Genomic DNA, 18,220 nt, shown 5'->3' with positions numbered 1-18,220 from the left:
GTAGGTGCTCAGCTTCTTCTGAGGTCCAGCCTGCCCTGGCTGTTGACCAGCTATCTCTCTTCATGGGGTGGGGGTGGGGGGGATCTGGACTGACTTCTCAGCAGAAGGAAGTTAGCTTAGACCTGCAGATTCATCTGTGGACTGTAGGAAGCATGAGGTGCCCAAGCGCATGATGGAGGAAGATGGTGAAATTGTCTTCCCACATCCCCTTAGTGTATGACTGAGACCCTTGTGGGGATGGCTTAGGTGCAGTCCTGCAGAGTGGCAGCATGCCCTCTGAGAGCCATGCCAAGACACCACGAGAGAACACGGGGAGGGAGCTGGAGGAGCCTGGAGAGGCATCGGACCCTGATACAAGTCTGACCCCAGGTGGAGAAGAGAGGGAAGAAAGGCTGGGTGGAAGCATCCTAGACTGCTGGTCTAGAAGGTTCAGCAAGGCCCTTGGAAAGTCCTCTAGACAAGCTGTCTGTCAGAGGGGTTTGGTGCCCTCCATGGGCATGAATGCGCCTGCCTCAGGATCCCTGCTGCTCTCAGTCATGTGCTGGGAGCAGCCGCGTGGGAAGTGTGACCCCAGCACAAACCCAGCCATGGATTTCAGAGTCAATTATACTCCTTGTAGCTGAAGGTCTGTAGGGCTCCTTCTCATGGCCGCCTCACAGAGGATGGGCCCCAGGAGGTTCCTTCCTGCTCTGAGATCCAACAGTCTGAGCCCTGTGTGCCCAAGAAGAGAAGCAGTCTGTGTTGGGGGCTTCAGCTGCTGGGGGTGCCCTGGGGGATGTGGTGGAGCGGTGGCATCAAGGGGGATACTGTGGTCCCGAGCTCAGCGAACACCCAGACCCTTCAGCTGCACAGGCCACAGGGAGGAGCCAACTGCGGCTGTCACTTGGCCCCAAAGCAGAGCTTCCCACTTAATTTCTCTCCAGACCCACAGTTCTCTGCCCCACTCCCAAAAGTATCTAAGGAGTTCTGAATTCCAAACAGAACTCGCCAGGAGATGGAAGGATAACAAATTATTTTCTAGGAGGTCCCTAGATGAAGGTCATCCCTAAAATGAAGGGTGACCTAAACCTCATCTTCAAAGGGCATTCGTTCCTTCATTTTTTTTCTTTCAAAAAAATTAAGTAGCTCCTGCATGTCATAAACTGTGCTAGGCAATGGGGGTTCCGAACTGAGGCGCTCACAGCTTCTGACGGATCCCACCCACCCTCCCCCTCTTGATAACCCACCATCTAACCTGTGCTTATGATGAAGCAGGGCAGGCAGAGACGGAGGGCGTTGGCCTTTGGATTCAGGCAGGATGGGGTTTAAATGCGGGTCCTGCTCTGTGCTATTCCTTCAATGGGAACTACATCAATGAGTGGTAGTTAATATTTCTAACAATACTCAGTGCCGCGGATGATGAGGAGGAAAGCACCCCGGCTTTTGACAACAGACACCTGAGTGGTGCCTAGGATTTGGAATGAGGAGGAGCCAAAGTTCCCAGGAAAGCAAATGTAGGATTGAAATTAGGAGGTCTCTGCTGTTCACTCTGGCCAAGGCAGGAGCGTCTTTCCCTTGGGCCCCCTTGACAATGAGTATGGACTGTGTTCTTCCCTGAGTCTATAGTTTACTTCCAGGACAGTCAGCTCTGCGGTGCCCAGATCTCTGGGCCGTTATGACAGGTACCTGCTTGCCTTTCAAGGGAGACCCAAGAGTTGTTTGTCCCACATGTGTATTTTGTAGCCCACACAGGGTCAGGGACCTTCGCACACTTGAATAACCACGGATGGGTATCCAGCAGGCAGCTTAGAGCCTAGGGTCAGAGCATAGACCCCCCAACTGGCCTGTCTATACTGGCTGATTCATTTCAGGAGGTGGCCAGTGGCCCTGGCTGATCCGCAGGCTCCCCTCCAATTTAGCAGCACCATGCTCTGGGGACTTAGAGGGACCTTGGCTGCCAGCTGTGCACCGTTTCCAAGCCTTTTGTTTAAAATTTTTTTAAAGCAGCTTTTTTCCCCCTCCCAAACAAATTTTATGAGGAAGCCCAACATGCAAAGCAGATAAGAAAAATGGACCTGCTCCAGTGTACGTGGGGTGGAAGATGATGGGGATGAAGAGGGACAATGGTGTCCTTTTCCACCCCTACCTTTTCTTTCTTTGGTCCTTGAGACATAAGGAGAATCCTGGGACTCTGAGGGACAACCCTAAACTATAGATTCGGTCCCACTCCTGTCCATACGTCTGGGATGGTGGATAGCCCAGGAACGAGCAAACATTCTATGGGTACATTTTAAGAGCAGGTTTGAGTGGTGTCAGCTGGGACCTACACAGCGGCCGGGTGGGCTCAGGAGCCAGGAACAGCCTGCTGGTGTTCCAGACCGTCCCCCTTATTCTGCATTGACTCCAGCCTGCCTCTTCTCCTTCATCATTTCATTTTCCCACAGAGAAATGAATCCAAACTGTCAGATCAGCGTGCTGCTTTGTGCCAGGGCCAGAACCCCCTGCCCATCTACCTCACCATCAATGTCAAGGATGATGTAAGCAACCAGGATTTCAGAGGTAACACCGGTGGCTAGAAACTTATAAGGGTGTCCCTTCTCAGCAGGCAAAGGTACCCAGCGCCCCAGCACACACACAACCCACCACATACCTTTGCCACCCCTTCTGTGTGGCTGGGTCAGGCTGGTGGGGGTTTGTGGCTTTTCTAGCAGCAGAGGTTTGACGGGACAGGGGTACTTAAGGTGCCCAGAGTGTGGGACTCTAGAAACCTGCCCTGCTTCGAGGTCGGTTGTGGCCTCTATTTATCCCGTTTGGTGGAGCAAATGAGCCATGCAGGTTGCAAAGCTGGTTTGCCCGGCCCGCAGAAGCCAGTCGTGAGCGCCCCCATGTGCCTTGTGGGGGAACTGCGGCCTCCTTGTCTCAGGCCCCTCAAGGCCCAGGATCTGTAGGAGCCCTGAGGAGGGAGGGCAGGGCTGCCCAGGTCTGAGACTGACACCCCGCCCTGCTGCCTCTTGTGCAGAGTGGTGCGAGTTCTCCCCCTACGAGGTGGGCCTGCAGAAGTACGGGGCCTTCATCCCCACCGAGCTCTTCGGCTCCGAGTTCTTCATGGGGCGGCTGATGAAGAGGATCCCAGAGTCGCGAATGTGCTACATGCTAGGTGACTCCTGGCCCTGGAGGCCTGTGGGCACCTCACCCCATCCTGGGCAGTCCCCCCCCCTCCTTTGAATTAGAGGAGTGACAGGGAGGCCTGCTCCATTCCCCCAGGATCTTGTCCTAGGTGCAGGTGCTGGTTTGGGTTATCCCTTGAGCATGGGACCCTCCTGCATTTGCCAGCACGCCCTCATCGGTCATGGGGGTCCCACTGCCCTGTGGGGGGGAGGGAAACCGAAGTCTGTTTCACCCCCTGAGCAGCCTGATCAGGAGGCAACATCAAGGCCAAGGGAGAAGCAGTGCACGTTCGGGCGGCTGGGGGCTCTGGGGCAGAGCTGCTCACACTGGTCCTGCTCCCTAGGCTTGTGGAGCAGTATCTTCTCACTAAACTTGCTTGATGCCTGGAATCTGTCCCAAAGCTCGGAGGAGTTTTTCCACAGGTGGACGAGGGAGAGAGTGCATGATATCGGTGGGTGACCCCACAGCTTCCCCTCTTGGTTGGGTGATGCAGGGGAGGGGTGGGTCACAAACCAAGGCCCAGTCTACCTGCCACATGTTTCAACATCATGTCTGTGGTTCAGAGATGAGAAAGCAGTTAAGGTGAGGTCGTCCCTGCCTGGAGGGGAGGGTGATCGAGGCTCCGTCACAAGCTCCAGGGGCCAGCTTGGGCCTGACTGGGGGTGGGGGAGGGGCCGGCAGAGTGGCACAGTGCCCAGAGAGCTAAGGGGGTAGGGATCCACGAGTACAGTTACAGCTGGCTCTTCTAGGTTCCCTATCCTCTCTACCCACCCCCCTTACCTGTCCTCTCACCTCTTCACCACCCTGTCCCTGGTCTCTCACCTGGGTCCTCCCGGCTCCAAGGCCAGGGCCTTAACAACCAGGCAAGGAAGGTGTAAACCTCACTTACAGTGGCTGACCCCTGGGTGCCGGGTAACCATGCAGGCTTCGCCTGGGCCATCTGGGGACCCCAGCTCTTGTGACCCGCCTTGCATCCCCCTGTCCCCTGCAGAAGATGAGCCCCTCCTGCCTGAAATCCCCAAATGTGATGCCAACGTCTTGGACACTGCGGTGGTGATCCCGGGGTCGTGGCTGTCCAATACTTTCCGCAGCATCCTCACGCACCGGGCCTTCGTGTCCCAGTTCCACAACTTCCTGTTGGGGCTGCAGCTGCACACCGACTACCTCCAGAACAGCCAGTTCTCCATGTGGAGAGGTAACCCTCCCTGGCAGCCTGCCCCTGCCTGGATAAAGGGAAAGTGCCTGTTGAAGCTGCCGTGGGGGAAGGATGACCATGTCCGTTGGGGGCGGGGGGCAGACTCTCCTCGTGGTGTATTCCATGTTTGGTGAGGTTCTGAACGTAGCTGGAGCAGTGTTGGTATGTAGTTACTTGAATCTGTACTATAATCCTAGCAGGTAGAAGTTAGGACCCTGTTGGGGAAACGTGGGCCCTGACTTTCTTTCGTTGTGCTCTGGGGGCACCTTTTAATGTGAATGGTGCCCCCGAGAGTTGGGCAGGGATGGTCCAGCTCAAGAACCCCCAAATGGTAAGTGGCAGAGCCAGGTCTTAAACTGTGGTCATGCGGCCTCAGTTCGGTGCCCCTCCCCACCCCACTAAGGCTCGAAGATTGACCTGCCCCCATCTTTGGTATTCTCCTTGGCCACACAGCCTGCAAGTGGCTGCTTTGGCCTGGCCTAATGATCCTCATTCTCACTGTCTGGGGCAGAAACAGCAGCTGGCTCTGGGCCCAGGTTGTGCACGAATTTACAGGACAGTCTTATACCGCTGCGACCCCCTGAGCTCTGTGGCCGAGTCAGAGTGGGTTTCTACATGTGTTCCATGAAAGGCTTGCTACAACCCCAAGATAATGCTATTCTGCACCAGCTCACCCCAAGGGGCACTGGGACTCCCCGGGGGAGCGCCCAAGGCCCAGGCCCAGGTGAAGGAGCTCCAGGCAGGACATTCCATCCACACCAGCTGCCTGTGACCGCCCGCTGAGATCAGGGCACCAGGGCGTGATGGTAACTGGAAATCCTGGCTTTCAGACACGGTGCTAGATGGTTTCCCGAACCAGCTGACAGAGTCCGTGAACCACTTGTGCCTGTTGGACACTGCGTTCTTCGTCAACTCCAGCTACCCGCCCCTCCTTAGGCCCGAGAGAAAAGTCGACCTCATCATTCACCTCAATTACTGCGCTGGGTCCCAGACAAAGGCAAGTGTGACAAAGGAAGGCTCCTGCCTGAGCCGGGCCACTGACTGAGCCTGCACGGAACTGGGAACTGGGAGAACACGCACTCCCCGCAGGCCCCAAGACTTAGCATCAGAGCAACTCAAGCTGCACTACCTGATGTGAGATTAGCCGTCCAAACCTCAGGGGGGGCCAGCTGGCCCTCACATGCAGTGTGGGCTTTAAAGAGGCCATGGAGTGAATTCCAGTTTTATTTCAGCAATTATATTATCTGAGCATTTGCTGTGTTTGGCAATTCATCAGCTGCAAAAAAAAAAAAAAAGGAGTTTTTAAAAAAATAACCTTAATGGAGTCCAGTCAGTTCTAAAGTTTTGTACCACTTCAAGAGCTTATAATGTCCTATTTTCAAAATAATAACATTGTCCTTTTCCCTAGGAAATATGACCCCTCCATGTGATTATATTAAAAGCCAGGACCAGAGGTTTTTATTTATTTTTCTCTATTTACCTTTGAAAAGTTCTGGCCTTTTAGGGGAAAGAAACTGGTTTTTGGTGTCCTTTAATACAGTCCTATCCTGAAGCCCAGGAAAGAGGATAAGTATGACACCAATGATAAGGGCGCAAGTTTACAAATGAGTGATAACGTGCTTCCCTACACGTGCTCTCACTTGATCTTTACACCAGCTCTTTGAGGTGGATGGCACAACTGCTCTTGTTCCCATGTTACAGGTTAGGAAACTGAGGCACAGAGAGGGAAGGTGGCTTGCTCAAGATCGCACAGCTAGTGAGCTTGGAACGAGGGCGGAAGTAGGGGATTCTGACACTCAGTCCGCTGCTTTTTCTGTTCTGTCATGTTTATAAAGATGACCTTTCAGAGTCCTTTCCAGCCTTGTGGCCCTTTGTCGGTTCCAAAGGCCGTGCACAACCGACAGGAGACTGGCCAGACATGGCCAGACGTGGCATAGCTCCAGTCACGCTCAGGCTGCCACCCACACCTACCCAGGTCTGTGTTTGGGTGAAGCACCATTGAAAGGGCTCCTGTCCACCTTCAGAAGGAGCTTGCAGTTGGACGCACACCAACCTACTGCCTCAGGTCCTTCATTCTAAAAATAGCACCAGGAGGCAAAGTAGTTGGAGACCTGAGTGGTTGGCTGCGGAAATCAGGAAGCTGGGTCTAAGAACTCCATGTCGCTTACCACCCCCACCCCTCCTAATCCTCCAATATGTCCTGTGCTATTCCAGCCAATGAAACAAACATGTGAGTACTGCACCGTGCAGAACATCCCCTTCCCCAAATACGAGCTGCAAGAGGACGAGGACAGCCTCAAGGAGTGCTACTTGATGGAGAACCCCCAGGAGCCTGATGCCCCCATCGTGCTTTTCTTCCCACTCATCAACGACACCTTCCAGAAGTACAAGGCCCCAGGTAAGCCACCTCCAAACTCGGTTCCCACCACCCGCTGGCCTTGGGCTGAAAGCTCCTATCTTTAGACTTGTACAGTCTTCTGACTTTACTAACAGGGAAGCCCAGCTTAGCTCTAGTCTGAACCAACCTTGGCTTGGGGAAGAAAGCAAAGCCCCCCAGCCCTGCATGAGCCAGCAATGTCATCCTCTACTCTTTCTGTCATTCAACATTTATTGACGTCCCAATAGGTGCCTGGCACTGTGTCCTGCTAGGGCGGCCCTAAGATGGGCAAGCTGCATCCCTCCCCTGAGAAGCTTGGAGGTGTGCGCGTGCGTGCGTGTGTGTGTGCGTATTCGTACGGCTGTGTGTGCCCCCGTGTGCTGGGATGGGCCATGGGGAGAGATACAGACACAAGTCATTACAACCCTCTGTGTATAGCAAGTCCTTCTGCTGCCTCCAGGTGTGGAGCGAAGCCCCGAGGAGCTGGAACAGGGCCACGTGGACATTTATGGCCCCAAAACTCCATACGCTACCAAGGAGCTGACATACACAGAGGCTGCCTTTGACAAGCTGGTGAAGCTCTCTGAGTACAACATCCTGAATAACAAGGACAAGCTCCTTCAGGCCTTGAGACTGGCGGTGGAGAAGAAACGTCTGAAGAGCCAGTGTCCCTCCTAAGTCCCGGCAAGCCACACCGATCCTGTGTCTGCTTCTATGGCCAGCGGCACCGAGCCCATCGGGGCTGACCAGCCTGCACAGCCAGCTCTGCTCTCCGGCAAGGGGGACAGGCAGGCTGACCTGGGCTTTCTAACGAAAAATGAAAAATTTAAAAAGTTGAGGGAGATAGAGAGAAAGAGACAAAAGAACATAACATGGGCATATGTTGGGATTTTAGACCCACAGAAATTTTTTTATGCCTTTCCCTGAAGGGAGGGGTGTCCAGTAGCCACAGGGTCCCGCACATGCCCAAAGTGTGAAGAATAAAAGTGTGGCCTGCGGAAGAGACAGGTTCCCCAGAAACCTCAGCCTGCGAGCTGGAGCTCCAAGCCCCCTCGACTCGACTCCTCTCGGCCTCCTGGCATAGCAGGCCTCCAGGAATAAACAAGAGGAGGACCTGAGGAGTACTCTGGGTTCACTGGGAAAACGCCTTTTTAAATTTAAGGCAGCCATGATTTTTATAGGCTATTATATTTTGTGGTTTTCATTGTTTTGAATCAGGGTATTCATAGATAGTGTGATGCCAGAAGATCTAGACGGAGCAGTAGACCGAGCCCTGGTCTCGTCAGCAACAAAGCCAAACAGGTGACTGACGGGTCTCAGCAGCCCCTCTCTAGGCGCTCAGAGCCCCAGGACCGGTGAGCCCTGGGATCTCAACCAGGCAGCCTCACGTGAGTACCCAGCGCCAGTGAAATGCCAGGCAGAGCTCGCGTCTGCTGCTCACATTCACCGAACAAGGATCCGGGGCGCAGCTCAGGGACGTCTGAGCAGGTAAACGCAGTCAGGCATCGGGCCAGCGCTCGCCGACCAGCCTGTTCCAGGAGCACTCCTCCATTCTCTTCCCACCTTCCTCCCCAGTTTCCAGATGGGATTATTTATTTCTAAATGGGATTCGTCTTATTTTTCATGTAAACACCGTGGCCAGCACATCCCCAGCCCTTGGAGAGTCGCCCCGAGAGAACAAAACAAAGAAGAATCAATCCTTAAAGGAGTAGGTTAGCCCTGAGGAAGAAGGCCATCCATCCTTGCCAAGGGTTGGCAGACAGATCACTGGGAAAGCCCTGGGCCACAGAGAAGCCCATCAATCCAGGCCTCCCATCAGGCTAGGAACTCGACTAAAGAAATACGTAACCTGAGCCATGGAGATGCCCAGGCCGATGGAAGGTGCGACCAGAAAGGCGTGTGGTCCGCATGAAGCCCAGCACACCTGGAAGACTTGGCCCTCTTTCCTGGCCTCTATGCTCCCGAAGCAATCCTTGGGTGGTTAGGAGATGATGAGTGGTGACAAGCAATGAAAGTTCAGAAAAATCGGCTTCCAAAATCCATCCTTGCTACTCAAAGCGTGGTGGGGGAACTGGTTAGAAATGCAGAAGCCTGGGCACCAGCCCAGGTCTGCTGGATCAGAATCTGCATTTTAAGGAGATTCCCACCTCCTCTCTGCGGCACCCCGTACCCCATCCCCATGAGGCTACACATAGTAAATTTGAGTGGTGTGGATTGATGCCATACTCTCCTATAAGCTTGGAAAGCAGGAATCCATCAACTCCCCTAAGCCCCTGGTAAACAGGGCTCCTGGACCTGCAAAACTGGTCCCCACCCAGATAACGCTGAACTGGGACGCCACCCGTCCCCTCCGCCAGGGCAGCCAGCAGCCACCACTTTGACATCTTTTCTCTCCGTCGACAACAAACAGGCTCTCCTTAAATCAGAGGGAGCCACGCTGTAAGACCTGTTTGCTGTACAGTGAAGACAGCCCTGCCTTGAATTCGTCAAAGTGTGTACAATGAGGCTTATAAAATCATTATATTATTTGAGCGCAGAATAAAATGGCCATGTGGGTAAATGCTGTTGACTCATCTTCATTCATTATCTGATGCTGCAAAACCAGCCTACCTCCTGCCCTCACCCCTGCCTAGGCTTCTCACCCACCACTGTGTTCTCTCCCCACGTCCCCGTGAAAACACTTCTCCCCAAGGTCACTAATGTCCTGACTGCCAGATACACTGAGCCAAATGGCACCAGCCCTTTCCAGGCCTTATCTTACTTGATTGTTCTCAATATTTGGCACTGCAGACCACTCCTCCTTCCTGAAACCCTCCCTTCCCACGACTTCCTTGCCAACAGCAGTTCAACTCAGTTCCGCCTGCAAATATTTCTTGCCTTCTCGCTACATGCCAGTCACTGTGGTAGGCACTGGGAAAATAAAAATGATTAACAATTGACCCCACACTTCAAGGAGCTTCCTTCTGGTCCCACGTAGAAGGGCTTCATCAAAACAGCCTTGCAAAACAAAGGGAAAGTTCCATATTAGCTGTGTACACATGGGGAACACATTAGGGGCTGCCAACTAGGCTTCCCCCTAGAGGGAAGGAGCCAGGTTTGCTGGACACCATCCTTCCTGGATTCCTTCCCACTTTCCAGCCCTTCCTGCAGTCTCACCTCCCCTGCCCTCCATTAAATGCTGGTGTTCCCTGAGGTTCTCTGCTCTGCTCTCCTCTCTTCTCACTCCATACTCTCCTTAGGCAATCTCCTCTACACCCAGAACTTCAACTACCACTTCTATCTTGAAAATTCTCAAACCTTTAGCTCTAGCCAAACCAGTTCCTAAGTTCTTGATTCATCTATTCAAATTCTCTACCAGTTAACGTTACTTTTCGTTAAATAATCAAAAAGATCCAAAAACTTTTGATCTTTTGATTCTTAAGAGTGTCTTAAAGAAGATAGAAGAAATTGATTCCTCTATTTCTTAGCAGATACCTAGGCTCCTTTCAGCTCTTGCTTCTGCCATCCTCAAGTTTGCCTTCTGGTTCAATATGGCTGCTGGAGCTCCACCCATTTTGTCCACATGCCAGGTAGCAGGGAGGATAAAGGGATCTGAACTCCTGCGGACCATGAGCACACCAAACTAGCCCTGGTCTGCCTACCTCTGAACTTCTTTTCTGGGACAAAAAAGTAAACTTTTACCTTAAGATAATGAGAATTACCAGTTGTCCCAATTATCTATTGATGAGCAAACAAACAAACAAAAACCCAAATGTAACGGCATAAAAGAACCACCGCAGCTTCTTTGGGTCAGGAATTTAGAAAGGGCACAACAAAGACAACTCTTATTCATGTGTGGGCCTCCGCTGAAATGACCTGAACTGCCAGGGGAGGGCTCAGATGGCTGCGGTCTGGAATAGCCGGAGCTGAAGGATCTACCTCTGAGATGGCTCTTTCGTTCACATGTGCGGTGCCTGGGTGAGAGAGGCCGGGAGGGCTGAAGGACAGGCTCAGTTTGATTGACTGTCAGCACCTTCACGTGGCCTCCCCAGCATGGTGGTTTCAAGATCATCAATCTTCTTAAATGGCAGCTCAGGGCTCCAAGAGTGAGTGTTACACAGTGACAGGTGCATGGTGTATTATGATCTAGTGTCAGGAGTCACAGGACATCACTTCCACAGTACGCAGTTGGCAGAAGCACGCACAAGCCAGCCTGGATTCAAGTGGAGTGGACCAAGATCCCATCTCTCCATAGTAGGCATTTCGAAAAATACGTGTGGCTCTATTTTAAATCTCAGCCTGCAGTAATTGCTTCTTTAATGCTGACCCTCCCTCTCTTCCACCAAGGGAATGTCACATTTTGGGTTCTCTTACTGCAGATTCCATTTCTAGGAACAAATGCAGTGTTAGTTAGGAATTACGTTCATCTCTGACTAGCAGAGACCTAACAAATGGCGGCTTCAATACATTCATGTGAAAGAAGCCCCCAGGGAGGCCGTCCGAGGCGGGCCCGGCATGTCCAGGGTTCTGCTCCTCCCAGCTCCGATTTACCATTCCATGTGTAGTCCTTGGCCTCATGGTCCAAGATGGGCCCTGAAGCTCCAGCCATCATAGCCCTATCCCACACTACAGGAGAGAGGAAGGGGAGAGCAAGATTGAACTCTTTTCTTTCTAAGGGAGACTTCCAGCAACTCCCACACATTGGTCTCAGCACTTGGTTTTATGCACACTTAATTGCACAGAGACTGGGAAATTTTGTTTTTACCTGGGTGGCAATGTGCCTGGCTAAAAATGAGAGTTCTGTTGCGGAAAAACGGACCATGTATAGGCAACTGGCTGTCTTACTGCAAGTACCGACTATAAGGTACATCGCCCAGTGGCAGCAGTGACCTGGGTAAGTGGCCACAGAGAAAGGAGAGGTGTGTCTGAGAATGAAGAGGGCTCTTTCCAGGCCGAAGTGCCTCCTCTAATCTCTTTAGCATGCGTCTCTCAGGCCTTTAACTACTCTGGGAATGAAAGTTCCAGAGTAAGACAAGGCACTTGGTATGCACATAGAGCCCACCGCTGCACATAATCTACAGGGGCGCCTGGGGGCGCGGTCAGTGAGGTGTCTGACTCTTGACTTCGGCTCAGGTCATGATCTCAGGGTTGTGAGATGGAGCCCCATGTTGGACTCTGGGCTTGGTGTGGAACCTGCTTAAGATTCTCTCTCTCCCTCTGCCTACCCTGCTCACACCCATGAGCATGCACTCTCTCCCTCTCTCTAAAAAAAAATTATGTATATATAATTATATATTGAAAAATATGTAATATAAAAATTAATTATATTATATAAAATTATATTAATTATATAATATAAAAATTATATTATATAAAATATTAATTATATAAAAATTATATATGTAGAACAAGCCTTGTGAACATGAACTTACTACGAATAAGAAGAAAAAAGCCCTTCCACAAGCATTACAATTAAAATTTCCATATAGCAAAGAGAGTTGTTGAGTCTTATTATCAAAATACTTATTTTACGAATTATTTAATCCAACAAAAATCCAGGTAACTAACACCAGTCTCCGAAAAATTTTAGCCTGAAAAAAACTATTGGATTTAAGCGAACAGGTGACTGCAATTGGGATTGTTGAGTCTGAAGAAGGAAAACCAACAGAGGGTCACAGCTCGCACACGGATGCGAGATGACGTTCCCGAGGAGCGCGCGTTGTCTCCCGCTCCGCTAAGGACGGGTCGAGAATACGAAAGCGGGGGCTGCGTCGTATGAAGCCAGAGAAGGGAGAAAAGTAAGGCATTATGATGTGTCCTCTGGGCCAGGCTCTTTCAGGACTTTCACTGGTTTTAAAGATGAAAGGCAATAACTTTTTTTCTTCCTTCAAATGTTTTTTCTGATTATAAAGCAAGAACATAATTATCGTGTAAAATCTGAAAAAAGCTAAAGCACATAAAGAAGGAAACTAAGATCATTTATCATTCCAAAATGCAGAGATCATTACTATTTTGGGGTTTATCTTTCCCATGTTTTCACTTCCTTAGATACTTTAATTTTTTTTCCAAAAGTACAAAAACCCTATACGTTCATTTTTTTTTTAAGTGTGGCAAAATATTCATAAGGTAAAATTTACCATCTGAACCATTTTTAGGTGTAGAGGCCAATAATGTTAACTATGATCACATTGTCGTGATCTCCTGCATTTTTTCATTTTGCAAAACTGAAACTCTATATTACCAAACAACTGCCCATTCTCTCTTCCCTCCAGACCCTGGTCACCACCGTTCGACTTTCTGTTTCTATGAATTTGACTACTTTAGATACCTCGTAGAGTGGAATCAGACACTATTTGTCTTTGTGTAACTGGTTTGTTTCACTTAGCATCATGTTCTCGAGTTTCTTGTAGATTGTGGCATGTGACAGGACTTCCTTTTTAAGTCTGAATAATATTTCATTGTATGTATATACCACATTTTGTTTATCCATTCATCCATCAATGGAAACTTGGGTGGCATCCACCTCCTGGCTCTTGCGAATAGTGCTGCTACGAACACGGATGTGCAAATATCTCTGAGAGACCCTACTTCTAAGTTTTTTTGGATATATACCCAGAAGTAGGATTACTGGATCATATGGTAGTTCTATTTTAATTTTTCAAGGAATCGCCATACTGTTTTCCATAGTAATTGAATGTATTCTCTTCTGTAATCTTTTTTCCACTTAAAAAAATATTCTGAGTATTTTCTCAGGTCATTAACATTCTTTTTACGTGACACAATTTTCAGAGACTGCATAGGAATCCATTATCTATCTAATCCTCCATGGGGGAACATCTAATTACAGCTTTTCACTATTATAAGTGTTATGCTGATAAACATGCTTTAGAAAAAGCTTTACATTGATTATTTCCTCAGGATGAAATTCCTGAGTCTAGAAGTATGAGCATTTCTAACAACTAATAAAGGTAAAATTGACACACGATAAACCGCACATATTTAAAGTACACAATTTGATGAGCTTGAGCAGACGTATACAACTGTCAGCCATCACCACAATCAAGGTAAAGAACAAATCCTTCGACCTCTTTTCTCATGCCCTTCGGAATTCTTCCCTGTGCTCTCCCCCTGCTGGGTCATGTGGTAGGTACATGCTTTACTTTTTAAGAAATTGTCAAACTGTTTTCCAAAGGAGTTGTATAATTGTACATTCCACTATCAATGCATGGTATGGTCAGTCTTCTAATTTTAGGCTTTCTAATAGATATGTAGTAGTATCTTGTTGTGGTTTTAATTTGCATTTTCCTAATGACTAATGATGTTGAACATCTTTGTATGTGCTTATTTGCCCATACATCTTCTTTGGTGAAGTATCTGTTCAAATTTTTTTTCATGTCTCAAACTGGGTTGTTTTCTTATTATTGAATTTTAAGAGGTCTTTATATATTCGGGATACAAGTCCTTTATCAGATATGTAATTTGAAAATATATTTTCCTAGTCTGTACCTTGTCTTTTCATTCACTTAACAGTATCTTTCAAAGGTCAGATGAAGTCCAATTTATTAATTTTTTTCTCTTATGGATCATGATTTTGGTATCACCTAAGAAAACTTTCCCTACACAATATCCAAAGATTTTCTACTATTTTTTTTAAGATATTATTTGTTTATTTGACAGAGAGAGCAAGCGAGCACACGCAGGGGAAGCAGCAGAGGGAGAGGGAGAAGCAGGCTCCCTGCTGAGCAGAGAGCCCTATGCGGGGCTAGATCCCAGGATTCTGGGATCATGACCTGAGCCGAAGGCAGATGCTTAACCAACTGAGCCACCCAGGTGCCCCTGTGTTATGTTTTCTTCTAGAAGTTTTATAATTTTAAGTTTTACATTTATATCTATAGTCATTTTGGGTTAATTTTTACATACAGTGCAAGGTATGGATCAAAGTTTACATTTTTGCATATGAATATCCAGTTGTTCTAGCATTATTGGTTCACTTTTCCTCATTGAATTGCCTTTGTACTTTGTCAAAATCAATTGACTATATACATGTGTGAGTTTATTTCTGAACTCTTTTTTATTGTTATATTAGTCTGTCTTTATACCAATACCACACTGTCTTGTCTTGATTCCTGTAGGTTTATAAGTCTTGAAACTAGATAGTGTAAGTCCTCCAACTTTGTTAATTTTTTCAAAGTTGTTTTGGCTAGGTCTTTTGCATTTACATATGAATTTTAGAATCAGCCTGTCAATTCTTACAAAAATAACAGCCTGCTGGAATTGCACTAAAATCTAAACATTAGTTTGGAGAAAATTGATATTTTAACAATCTTGAGACTTTGGATTCATAAGCATGGTATATGGTATGTATCTCCATTTGTTTAGGCCTTTTTTTGTTTCTGTCAGAAATGCTTTATGGTTCTCAGTGTATAGACCTTGTCCATTTTTTTTTTTATTAGAAAGAGAGAGCACGCACATGAGCGGGGGGAGAGGCAGAGGGAGAGAGAATCTTAAGCAGGCTTCATGCTCTGGAGCCTGACACGGGGCTCAACCTCACAACCCTGAGATCATGACCTAAGACGAAATCAAGAGTCAGACATTTAACCGACTGAGACACCCAAGTGTCCCTAGACCTTGTACATTTTTTATCTGATTTGTCCTTAAGTATTTCATGTTTTTGATGCTATTACAAGTGACATTGATTTTTTATTTCACCGGCCCATTGTTCATTTCTAGTATATTAAGACATAGCTGGTTTGTGTATATGTGTATTGTATCCAGGACCCTTACTAAACTCACTTATTAGTCCTAATAGCTTTTTTTGTAGGTTCCATAAAACTTTCTACTCAGATGGTCATATCTTCTGCAAATGAAGACAATTTTACCTATTCCTATCCAATCTGGATACCTTTTCTTTTTCTTATTATATTGGTTAGAACCTCTGGTACAACACTTATCACCGTGAAATAACCGAATCTTTACCTTGTTCCTGATCTTAGTATTCAGTTATTCCGCCGGTAAGTATGATGTTGCAGAAGTCTTGAATGTGTGTTTTCAAGATTTTTGATAAGTATGGACTCCATTAAAGTGCCAATTTACACCATATTCAGCAATGAATGAGATGATACCTTTTCCCACACTCTTGCCAACACTAGGCATTATCTTAGAAAATGAGTCTGCCATTCTTAATGTTATCTATTTATTTTAAATTTATGTTTTTTGATTATTAATGGAGGTTAGCATCATTTAATGTTTATTGGCCAATTATATTTGTCTTGTTAGTTGCCTGTGTCCTCTGCTCATTTTTTTTTTAAGATTTATTTATTTATTTGAGATAGAGCGAGAGTTAGAGAGCAAGCGAGAGAGAGAGCACAGGGGGGTAGACAGAGGGAAAGGGAGAAGCAGGCTCTCCACCAAGCAGGGAGCCCAACGCGGGGCTCAATCCCAGGACCCTGGGATCATGACCTGAGTCGAAGGCAGACCTTAACCGACTGAGCCACCCAGGTGCCCCTCCTCTGCTCATTTTCTAATGGAGCATCGTATCTTTCTTAGTAATTTTATAGTAGCTTTTATAGTTCTAATATCCTTAATTAAATATATCTATTGTATATGTCTGTCAATATTTTCCCCAATTTATCTTTTGCCTTTTACCTTTGTTTATAGATTTATTTTTATATATACTATTTTTTTTAAAGATTTTATTTATTTATTTGACAGAGATAGAGACAGCCAGCAAGAGAGGGAACACAAGCAGGGGGAGTGGGAGAGGAAGAAGCAGGCTCATAGCGGAAGAGCCTGATGTGGGGCTCGATCCCATAACGCCAGGACCACGCCCTGAGCCGAAGGCAGACGCTTAACTGCTGTGCCACCCAGGCGCCCCTATATATACTATTTTTAATAGAATTTTTTAGAGCAGTCTTAGATTCACAGCAAAATGGAGCATAAAGTACAGAGAGTTTCCATGTACCCCCTGCCTCCACAATACATAGCTTCCCACTATCAACATCGCATACCAGCAATACCCTGCACCAGAGTGTAATCGATTCATTACAATCAATGAACCTAGTCTACATTGACACATCATTATCACCCAAAATCCACAGTTTACATTAGGGTTAATCTTTGTTTTATTTTGATATGAGGCAGATATCTAAGTTCGTTTTCCTTTGGCTTTCTTTTTATTTCCCTAGTTACATACAGCTTCCTCTAAATATTTGATCCACACAACAACTCCCAAGCAGTTACCATTTTTACAAACAAGGAAACTGAGGCAGAGAGGAAGCTCGTTACATTTAAAGCCACATAGCCATTAATTTATGTAGTCAGGATTCAGACCCAGGTCTTTTGGTGCCCAGTCCTGTTCTCTCTTCACCACAGCCCTGGCACTGAAAGTACAGTCCATAAACAAACAGCATTGGAAACACCTGAGAGCTTGTTAGAAACACAGTCTGGGGTCCCAGCCCATACTCCTGCATCAGAATCTGCATTTCTGTCAAGTTAGAGAAGTCCTGTTGTGCATTGTATTTCCCCAAATTTAGGGTATGTCAGAATCACCTGGGAGCACTTGTTGAGCTCAATCCCTCCTCAATATTTTAACTCAGTGGGTCTGGGGTGATGACCAGAAATCTGCATTTTAACAAGCATCCCAGGTTATTCTTACGCAGGTGACTCCATGGATCACACCTGAGAAACACTCTAAAACAACTGGGAAATATTCTCGAACTGTTTCCTAGAACACCAAAAGCGATAGCTGATTATGTCTCCCAGCCTCAATTTAGACGGGTCTTTTTAACCTGAAAAAGAGAGATCTAGGAGGTAACAATAACTCTTTTACATGTCAATATGTGGTAATTAGGTTGTAATAATGAGGATGATGATTAAAACTTCAAGTTTACATTAAATCAAATTTAAAAAAATAAGGGCAAAAGGCCTTCAATGGACCCAGAATTTAGTGGAGGCAGTGTGAAGTAAGAGAAATATCTACCCAAGTAAATTGGAGTCTCCTTCCCCTTATACAACTCTTGTCAGTCTGAGTCAAGGTCTCTTCACTAATAAAATGAAGGTAAATAACAACCTGCCGGCGGAGAGAAAGAACCTGCCTATCAACTTTCTGCACTTTTGTCCCCAGTACCATAAGACTGGGAGGAGTAAACTTCCTGGGAGACTAAGCAGCCTCCGGAGGCTCATTTTTGCCAGCTCAGATTTGCCCGGAAGCCGACGCCACCTGGCCAGAGGTGGGGCTCTGGCGATCTAAGCGGGGCCCCTCCGCTGACGCGTCTGCGCCGAGGGGCTCGGGAGACACCCTCTACCCCCCGCCCAGTCCGGCGGAGAGACTCCGTCGTCCATAATTCATTAAGAACCTCTTCTCCATTGGCTGACGCCACTACCCGCGCTGGCAGCGGCCCAATGAGGAAGGAGTTGAGCTGAGCCTTCTGAATAGTGAACGAGCTTCCGTGACGTAACGACCAGAGATTGGCTGCGACGGCACGAGGCGGGGCCAGCTCGGGCGGCGGCGAGAGCGGCTCGGG

At 47.8% G+C, this 18,220-nt stretch overlaps 1 protein-coding gene across 3 annotated transcripts in view; it reads left to right on the top strand.

Moving 5' to 3' along the window:
* The window catches only part of PLA2G4E (phospholipase A2 group IVE), a 59,307-nt gene extending 50,028 nt beyond the window's left edge, over positions 1–9,279 (top strand). For all 3 annotated transcript variants that reach the window (XM_045771360.2, XM_045771370.2, XM_087859298.1), the window contains 7 exons: positions 2,424–2,538; positions 2,999–3,136; positions 3,491–3,598; positions 4,139–4,342; positions 5,173–5,339; positions 6,557–6,740; positions 7,180–9,279. In XM_045771360.2, coding sequence (XP_045627316.2) covers positions 2,424–2,538; positions 2,999–3,136; positions 3,491–3,598; positions 4,139–4,342; positions 5,173–5,339; positions 6,557–6,740; positions 7,180–7,397 — 1,134 coding nt within the window. In that variant the 3' untranslated portion in view covers positions 7,398–9,279. The remainder of the gene's footprint in view (positions 1–2,423; positions 2,539–2,998; positions 3,137–3,490; positions 3,599–4,138; positions 4,343–5,172; positions 5,340–6,556; positions 6,741–7,179) is intronic.
* Positions 9,280–18,220: the final 8,941 nt, after the last annotated feature.

Source organism: Ursus americanus, chromosome 36 (genome assembly GCF_024610735.1).
Source record: "Ursus americanus isolate L20-20 chromosome 36, mUrsAme1.1.p, whole genome shotgun sequence".
NCBI lineage: Eukaryota > Metazoa > Chordata > Mammalia > Carnivora > Ursidae > Ursus > Ursus americanus.
This window is presented reverse-complemented; position numbering and strand designations above follow the sequence as displayed.